This window comes from Alosa alosa, chromosome 11 (genome assembly GCF_017589495.1).
Source record: "Alosa alosa isolate M-15738 ecotype Scorff River chromosome 11, AALO_Geno_1.1, whole genome shotgun sequence".
NCBI classification, from domain to species: domain Eukaryota; kingdom Metazoa; phylum Chordata; class Actinopteri; order Clupeiformes; family Clupeidae; genus Alosa; species Alosa alosa.
Window position 1 is genome coordinate 33,292,390 of NC_063199.1, and position 10,000 is coordinate 33,302,389.

General features: G+C 43.3%; 1 protein-coding gene across 1 annotated transcript in view; it reads right to left on the minus strand.

Moving 5' to 3' along the window:
- Nucleotides 1-10,000, minus strand: part of vwf (von Willebrand factor) — a 51,737-nt gene that overhangs the window by 12,288 nt on the left and 29,449 nt on the right. The window contains 2 exon segments of the mRNA XM_048256168.1: nt 9,523-9,776; nt 9,980-10,000. The exon segment at nt 9,980-10,000 is cut by the window's right edge and continues 297 nt beyond it. Of these exon segments, the coding sequence (XP_048112125.1) occupies nt 9,523-9,776; nt 9,980-10,000 (275 nt within the window).

Consider the following 10,000-nt stretch of genomic DNA (forward strand, 5'->3'; position numbering starts at 1 on the left):
TACCCAAAATCCTAATGTGTAAAAGCCAGTAAAAGCAGAGCCTTTGAATGGTAGAGATAACCGTTGCCATGGAAATGTTTAGATAGATAGATAGATAGATAGATAGATAGATAGATGGATAGATAGATATACTTTAATTATCCCACAGAGAAATTCAGTTGTTTCAGCAGCCTTAAGAACATACAGCAAGCACACACACACACACACACACACACACACATATAGTCCACATACATAAACAAGAAATTACTTTCACCCACAAGACATAGCATGTGGTAGCTGTCAAGGTACCATACACATCCAAGTACCAAAGTGTAACTGCCTAATAAGACATAAATCAAGACAATTGCCTCCATATTAGATATAAAAGATTAAAAGATAAGTTGTCTCTCTCTACTCAAAGGAGAGTCGTTGTAAAGTGCTATTGCTGTGGGTAAGAAGGTTTTCTTATATCTGTCCTTACTGCAACTGAGTTGGCAAAACCGCCAACTAAAAACACTTTGGGCTGTATTTTGGGCTCCAGCGCATGGCGTAAAGCTCGTTATTCACCCGCGCAAAGCTTAATTCGGTATTTTGCACGCTTATTTTTAAACATTGCGACCAGGGTGTGGCAATTAACAACCTATAGGAGGGGCCTGGCGCTGTTGTCTAAAAATCGCTATCATACACCACCTAACCCTGGTCAGAAGTCAATGGCGAAGTTGTTCATATGTTATTTTAAGAGCGATGTCAACAGTCATATTGGCAGGTGCACGCACCATCCTTCTATCATTCATGAACGCACACCAGCACACGTCCATGCAAAGCATTACAAATTTATTCACCATCATTTGCAAATTGGTAATGACAGTTAAAAGTGATTAGGGGAGAGGCGAGAGACACGATGGAGCACAGCTGAAGACGACTGTCACGAGATATAAGCAACTCCTCTGCAGGATAAATGTTGTTTTATTCAGTCATTTGAGCAATATTAGGGTAAGTGTTGCTTTTTCCAGCCTATGTTTTTCGATGGTAACCCATTGTCAGTCAATAGTGAAAGTAACTGCATATAACTGTCTTCGCTTGACTGACACCTTGGTGAAGTTAGTTTCACTTTGCCAATGAGTTCAAATAATAGACGAGTGCAAATGCGCGAAGGCTATGCTAGGTTTTAGTAAAGCATGGTTTAAGAATGACTATTTCATACGGTCTCGCTAAGCAGCCTCCTTCAAATGTCGCGCTGAATGCCAAAATACCGATGCATGTATTTGACATATCACGCGCTTATAAAGGGAATGCCAGTGGCCTACTGGTTAGCACTTCGGACTTGTAACCGGAGGGTTGCCGGTTCGAACTCCGACCAGTAGGCCACGGGGCTGAAGTGCCCTGAGCAAGGCACCTAACCCCTCACTGCTCCCCGAAATGTGTTGTTGCAGGCAGCTCACTGCTACCGGGATTAGTGTGTGCTTCACTTCACTGTGTGCTGAGTGTGTTTCACTAATTCACGGATTGGGATAAATGCAGAGACCAAATTTCCTTCACGGGATCAAAAGAGTATATATACTTATATATAATAGATGTCATTCCAGAGGCGCACCTTGTCAACAGGCAAACCAAGCAACTGCTTGGAGCCCCGAGCCGCTAGGGGGCCCCCGATCTGGTCTCAGCGCGTATGCCGGTGGGACAAGCGAGATTTTGCGTGCTCCTGTCCTGTTGTAGGCTACAAATAGTACATCTGTACATGTAGGCCCTATGCTATGGCTTTATAAACAGCGGATCTGTGTTCAAAAGAGTTCAAAGAATCCACACATATTTAGGCTACTGTGGTAAACGTCAATCGAGGGTGCAGTGATAACGGATCAACAACGGATTTTGACATTTACTCAATGAAGTTATAGGCTAATGTTAATTGGCAAAAAGATTGAACATGGTTTGCTACATCTATACGACAATATACTTCAGCTAGCTAGCGACAGTTACAACTAGTTAAATCAAGGAGATGGTTAACGTTATGTATATATTAGGGCTGTCAGCATAACGTGTTAGTGAGTAAGGACCAACCATACACGTTAATTTTTTTAATCACATTAATGTGTGCCGCCAAAGATTTTTAATTTTACACCGTCACTTGTTCTGTTATAAGCAATTCTCTTTGGTGCCAATATTTTGACCCTTTGATGCTTCGTTTATTGTCCTCAAACTGACTAACTACTGTCTGCCTTCCTCCTGTAGGCCTAGTCATGAAGATAATAAACACTAACGCCTAACGCAGTTCTGAACTCCCGGTCGGCTGAATGGGCGTTATACTTTTAAAAAAAATGTAAAATCCCTTTCGGCTCAGTCGACATGAAATTAAAATATCATTGACACACCTCGAGTTTAAACTATAATCTACGACATGGGTCAGCAACAGGCGCCAAAGCTGCCACCACTGATATTGTTTGGCCCAGTCAAATTATTCTGGCAGTCCTATTTTTTAAAATCTTTTATTTTACGATATCGATTTACAAAATAGCCTATTCACCAATCAGACTGTGAGTTGGTGCTTAAACAAATATGAGAAAGAACACCAGAATGCACTGGATCCTGCTAGACCTCGGCCAGCTTCAATATTGGCGCTTTGTGCTTGTTTGGAGCAAATAGCTGCGTTTTGTAGTGTGGTATAATATTATTTATTGTGACAGCGTTGTTTCATATCTGATACACAGGTTTTGCATTTGTGAAACTGGGTAAGATGAACGCAAAGTTTTCTTTCCATTCCTGTTTATAGGCCCAGCTATTTTTCTCCCAGCTCCAACTCCTTTAGTTCGCTTCTCACTCTGCATGCTAATAATTCTTGTAAGCAAACAATAAACATTGTAACATTGTCAGGAGATGGGTCAACCAAGTAGGTTATTTAAGAATAAAAGATAGACTTTATCCAAAGAAGTTTTTCATGTTTGGAACATTTGGAATTAAAAAAAAGGTTTTATTTAATACATTTTCCATTGGTATAAGGGCCCCCTTGAAATTTTTGCTTGGGGCCCCCACAGACTCTAGAATCGCCTCTGTGTCATTCTCATTGGTTTAAAATGATGTTACGCCCCAAACACACCCATATGACTGATTAAAAAACCTAGGAACACCTTGTTGCGCCATGCGCTCCACTTTTGATAACGAAACCCCTCCCAATGTGAACTGGACATCCTACTAAATTTGAATAGACTTTTGACGAGTGACGATGCACTTTAGAATGTCATGATAGGGCCCTTTGTTGTTTTGCCAGTGTACTGTGTAGGGGGTGTGATGCATTGCCCATGATGTGTAACAATTTCTGCAACATCCTCCTTTCCACCAGCAACTCTAGAGGCTCTTGAGTAGTCCCCAGCACAGAGCCTGCTTTCCTAATCAGCTTGTTCAGTCTGTTAGAGTCACTGGCCCTGATACTGCTACCCCAGCAGATGACAGAAAAGAAAATTGCACTTGCTACCACAGACTGATGCCCCTGTTCCCGCGACTGTCGGCTCGTTACTCGCTGGAATCAAGACAGATACCGAGGCTGTCAGAACCGATGTGTGGCCGTCCAATAAAAAATGTTTTTCTCTTGAAAGTGGAATTTACTCAATGGAAACTGTAGGAAGTTAGTCATCTTCTTGTGTGAGATTAAAATAGAAGCATGTTAAACTATCGTTAGGCTGCAAATGTTTGAAATGTGTAAGTTAGAAAAGGCTCATGGGATAAGTAGTTCCTTCACTTGGAAATGAAAATATGTACACAGTCTTGTACCTTTGACTTTTTTTTAACAACAACAACACCACCTTACATTTATATAGCGCTTTTCTCGATACTCAAAGCGCGTCACATGGATGGGGGGACCTCACTAGTAACCACCACCAATGTGTAGCACCCACCTGGGTGATGCACGGCAGCCATTATGCGCCAGAACGCTCACCACACACCAGCTTGAGGTGGAGAGTGAGGGAGTGAATGAGCCAATTACAGTGGAGGATGATTAGAGGGCCAGATTGAATGAGCCAAGTTGGGAATTTAGCCAGGACACCGGGGAACCGCCTACTCTTTGCAATAAGTGCTTGCAATAAGTGGGATCTTTAATGACCACAGTGAGTCAGGACCTCGGTTTAACGTCTCATCCGAAGGACGGCATCTCCTACAGTGCAGTGTCCCCGTCACGGCACTGGGGCATTGGGATCTATCTTTTTTGGCCAGAGGGAAGAGTGCCACCTACTGGCCACCCACCAACACCACTTCCAGCAGCAACCTAGTTTTCCAAGGAGGTCTCCGATCCAAGTACTAACCAGGCCCACACCTGCCTAGCTTCAGTAATTCAGCTAAGACAAGGTATCCATTGGTCTGGCTGCTGGCTAGCTTTAGCTTTTAGCTTTTTGCTGGCTTTAACTCGAAATGATATGTTGTATGCTTATGAGTCACGGCCATAGGTGTTAACTGTTTGTTAACTGTGAAATATAATTTGTTGTATTTACTATGAAATCACCTAGGAACTTTTATTGTGTAGAAAACACCTAGGGACTGTTATTGTATAGGAACCGGATGTGGATTGTGGGAAGTTGATGGCCGAGGTTGGAGGGGCGGTGGTCATTAAAAAGTTAGAGAACTTGACGTTGTGTCTTATCTTTGAATAACATTGGTAGCAGAGGATGGTTAGCAATTATAAAGTTCCATACGACCGATGAAGGCAAACCCTACTAAAGCTGGAAGAATGAAGTCGAAAATGTGGACACGAGTTACAGATCTTTAAGAAAAAGAAACAAGCACTGGCAGTGGCTTTGGCTATCAGCGGGAAGAGCGAGAGAAACTGCGATGGAAATACCCGTAGAAGATTTAAATAAAGATACTGGCATGCTGACTTTAATTGAAAACTTGATGAATTGTTTCTCAAAGAGGAAAAGACCGAGCGTATGAGGCATATTCAAACTTTGATCGAATTATAAGGGACAGTAGTTTATCCATGGCGGACTACATCATTGAATTTGAACAGCGATACTCCAAGGATGCGCAAGTATAAAATGGAGCTCCCGATGCAGTTTTAGCCTTCAAACTACTAGATACTGCATGCTTGGAAGTAAAAGACCGACAGTTAGCTTTAACAGCGTGTACAGATTTGACTTTTTTGCTTCAATGAAGTCCGCGCACTGAAAAGGATTTTTGGAGGGAAAACGTTTGTGCACCCTATGGGAATAAATCAGGAAGCTGCATATGTCACAACAGAGCAAAGGCGTCAGAGGGCAAGACGTGGTCCAAAATGAACAGCAAAAAGACACCTCTGCCTGGCACTAACCCTTTGGACAGGTATGGGCGCAGATCAAAGTGTGCCATTTGCCAAAGTACGTTCCACTGGGCTAAAGACTGCCCACACAAGGGTGAGCAAATAAAATGTACCCACTGTGAGACTGACAACGTTGAAGAGTGCAATATCACTCTTTACTAAAGAGTCACCAACAGGCGCTTGAGATTTTTTTAACTGAATGTTTTGGCTCTGCAATAATAGATACAGCATGCACATTACCGTGTGTGTGGAGAAGAATGGCTAGATAGCTATATCGCAGGACTAAGCCATAAAGAATTAGAGAGTCTGAAGAAGACAGAGCAATGCAGTAATAGACCATTTAAGTTTGGTGATGGAAAAGTGGTCCATTCCACCAGAAAACTGCAAATTCCTGCTAAGATAGGCCTAACGAAGTGCAGCATTGAGACTGAAATAGTTCAACAAAAGATTCCACTGCTTTTGAGCAAGGCATCCATGAAAAAAGCGGGGACTGTGCTGGATATGGAAAATGACAGTGATGTTCAGTCAACCTGTAAAGCTGGATTTCGTGAGCTCTGGTCATTACTGTGTGAACATTATGGACAAAGAAGGAAAAACCATGCCAAGTGATGACCATATCCCTTGTAGCTGCTGAGGGTGTTGCTTGCAAATGAAGGCAGCAATGAGGACACAGAAAAGCAATGTGATGAGGGAAATCTGTCCATTTCAGAACAAATGAACAAAGTTGAAAAACAAAAATCCTAGTGAAGCTTCATAGACAATTTGGTCATACCTCTGCCGACAGATTGCTGAGGCTTCTATCTAGCTCAGGCACTAAAGATGCAGAATGTGCCATCATTCTTCAGAAAATTGTCAGTGAATGTGAGACGTGTCAGAGATACAGTAGGACAAAACCAAGGCCTGCTGTTGGTCTTCCACTAGCATCACAGCACAATGAAACCATGGCAGTAGATCTGCATGAGCTTGAGCCAGGTCTTTGGTATCTCCACATTATTGATCAATTCACCACGATTTAGTGCAGGAAGCCTTTGACCACAAAGAAAGGATCTGAAATAGTTAAACACTTTATTCATGACTGGATAAGTGTGCATGGCCCACCTCAGAAACTATTCAGCGATAATGGGGGAGAGTTCAACAATGATGAGGTTAGAGACATGGCAGAAAACTTTAACATAGAAGTAAAAACAACAGCTGCATACAGCCCATGGAGCAATGGACTGATAGAAGCGACACAATCAAACGCTGACTGAGATCATCATGAAAGTGAGGACAAGTAACGGCTGTGACTGGGACACTGCATTAGACTGGGCTTATGGCGAAGAATACCATGCAAAATGTTCCGCGGTTACAGTCCTCATCAATTGGTGTTTGGGCAGAATCCCAACTTGCCCTCAGTGCTGATTGACAAGCCCCAGCTTTAGAGGGCACCACAAGAAGTGAGTGGGTAGCAAAACACATCTCCGCTTTACATGCAGCAAGGAAAGCATTTACAGAGGCAGAGTGTTCGGAGAGAATAAGGAGAGCTCTGCGTAAACAACTACGCAGCACAGATGAGAGATACGAAATGGGTGACAGAGTGCACTATAAGAGAGTTGACTGTACAGAATGGAAAGGACCAGGAGTTGTAATTATCAGGATGGAGCAGTAGTGTTTGTCAGGCCGCGGAGGAACATGTGTTAGGTGCACTACCTCAGACTTAGGAAAGTGAACATGGAAGATGATGAACAACATGATGATAGCGACATGGAGGACACAGAAACCGGAGCAAACACTGACACACACAAAACACAACCGACAAATGATGGTATGGAGACACGTAATGACAAAGAACAGAAAGCTGATCGCCCATCTGAAAACAGGACAAGTTCTAAATTACAGAGATGCCCACAGTGGGACTTTTACAGAGCAGAAGTTCTTGGGCGTGCTGGCAAATCTACAGGCAAATACAAAAGCTGGTACAATCTGCTATTCATTGAGCCAAGCAATGTTGCAGGAAAGGCAGATGCAGTTGATATATCAAAGTTGGAGAACCTTCAGATCGAATCCATTATTGCTGATGTTAGGTATAATACCACAGATAACAGTGAGGATGTGTTGATCACAAAGATCTATCATTTGACATAGCTAAACAGGAAGAGATGAAGAATTGGAGAGATAACAATGTGTTTGAAATTGTTCAAGATGAAGGACAAAAGCGCGTTAGCACCAGATGGGTATGTACCCTTAAAGAAACACCCACTGATTGGTACCAAAAGCAAGGTTGGTGGCTAGAGGTTTGAAGAATTACAAGTGTCAGAACTGCAAAGGATTCACCAACTTGTGCTACAGAGTCGCCTTCACTACTTTTGGCTGTTACCTGTCAAAGACAGTGGACCCTACATTCTATGGATATAAAGCTGCATTCCTACAGGGGTTGAACTGTCACATTGACATCTACATCAGACCTCCCTCCGAAGCAGACTGTACTGGAAAATTATGGAAGCTCAGAAAGTGTGTGTGGGCTGGCAGATGCTTCCCTGTACTGGTACAACAGGGTGAAGGAAATAGTGCTGAAAGCAGGAGGCAAGATGTCCATGGTCGATCATCCAGCTGTTTTCTATTGGACAGATCAGGACTGCAATGTGAGTGGGGTACTTGCCTGTCACGTGGATGACTTCATTTGGGGGAGGCACAGACGGTTTCTCCAATACAGTAATACCCCACCTTAGGGTCGGTATTTCAAGTTGGGCGTGAGGGACATGACAACTTCTGTTATGTGGGATAGACATTGTAACTGTTGACAAAACTGTAAATACACCAGGAGAACTACATTCAACACATGCAGCCAATACATGTAAACCTTCTACGAGCGTGCAACATGACTCTTCTCTTTGTGAAGAGGAAAAAGGATCAACTCAGGTCAAAGATAGGTCCGAATTCTCTGGGTAGCAAGGCAGACCAGGCCAGGCGCCTTGTTTGATGCCAGCTACCTAACTTCTAAGCTTAAAATGCAACAGTGCAAACAATACATGAAGCAAAACAGAATAGTGTGCAAATTGAAGTCCAAAAAGTAGGGTTAATCTTTCACCATTTGGGTAGAGACAGTGCTCTCAAGATTGTAGTGTTCAGTGATGCCTGGATTTGGAAACCTCACAGATGGGGGCACTCAAGGAGGGCACCTGATAGTTTTGATGGGGAGAAGATGGCACATTTTCACCACTTTCTTGGCAGTCTAAGAGAGTTAAAGAGAGTGGGTGAGAACGCTTGCTGGAGAAACTTTAGCAATGTCTGAGGGAATAGATAATGCCATTTTTCTTGCTACACTGTTTTCTGAATTGACCATTGGGGGTGCCGAAGCGTGCTCCACCTTTAATCTGTGTGTAACTGACAATTTCATTCAATTGTTGATGCACTTAAGTCCACAAAGTCTGTCTCTGAAAGGAGACTTAGCCTGGAAGTGAGTAGTATCAAGGAGCTTGTCCTAAACACAGAAAATTGAGCGTGTTCTGTGGAACAACACAAAAGAACAACTTGCAGACTGCTTAACAAAGAGGGGCCTCACCTGTACAGTTACTGAAAGCACTGAGTGAGGGACACTTTGGAAACTTGACTAAAAAATATATAGATTAGAGTGTTTTGTTGTAACTCTTTATTCATAACTACATGGTAAATTTGAATGCATTTAAAAGAAACTTGTTTTGCACTGTTATTATGTTCATTTTATTGGAAAGCCTCAGGGTTTACATTTTTATTTTTTTTTAAGAAGAGAGTGAGTTTGTTAACTGTTTGTTAACCGTGAAATATAATTTGTTGTATTTACTATAGAAATCACCTAGGAACTTTATTGTGTAGAAAACACCTAGGACTGTTATTACTTAGGAACCGGATGTGGATTGTGGGAAGTTGATGGCGAGGGTTGGAGGGCGGTGGTCATTAAAAAGTTAGAGAACTTGACGTTGTGTCTTATCTTTGAATAACAATAGGTTAGCCTAAGGCATGGTCTAAAACTCTTTACATACAGTATGGATTTGTCCAAATATCGATTGGAGAAATGAATGAGAAACGAAACACTCTTAGAGGAGGGGCGGGACTGTTGAGCTCCATAACAGAATGATGTACATATGTGTGTGTGTGTCTGTGTCTGTATGTGTGTATAACCTTGCGTGTGTGTGTGTGTGTGTGTGTGTGTGTGTGTGTGTGTGTGTGTGTGTGTGTGTCTGTATGGGTGTATAACCTTGCGAGTGTGTGTGTGTGTGACTGTGCTCTTAATAAGCGCTCACCGGGTGTGCATGTCCCTTGGCGTCCACACACTCCGTGCAGGCCTCTCTGCTCACACACTCAGCACCCCGCTGGACAGTCCCCTCGGGACAGAAACAGCCCTCCATGGGCGTGCTGGAGCACTGAGGGCCGTTGCCCATGGTGATACCGTCTCCCAGCTCAACCATGCCGCCTGGAGACCCTGGGCCGCTCCCACAATCCTCCACACATCCGCTCCGACATGCCTGATATCGCATGGCCGAGGGGCAGGACATTGCTGTACATTAACACACACACACACACACACACACACACACACACAGAGCATAGTTATGATTTTATTCATGTTTATACATGCAGAGCCTTTATTTGTCCACCAGATGGCAGCAGTCCACTCCACCACACCGTGCCTTACACACACATAAGAGGTGGGACTCACGGCACACACACACACACACACACATAAGAGGTGGGACTCACGGCACAGGTCGGGGGTCCTCC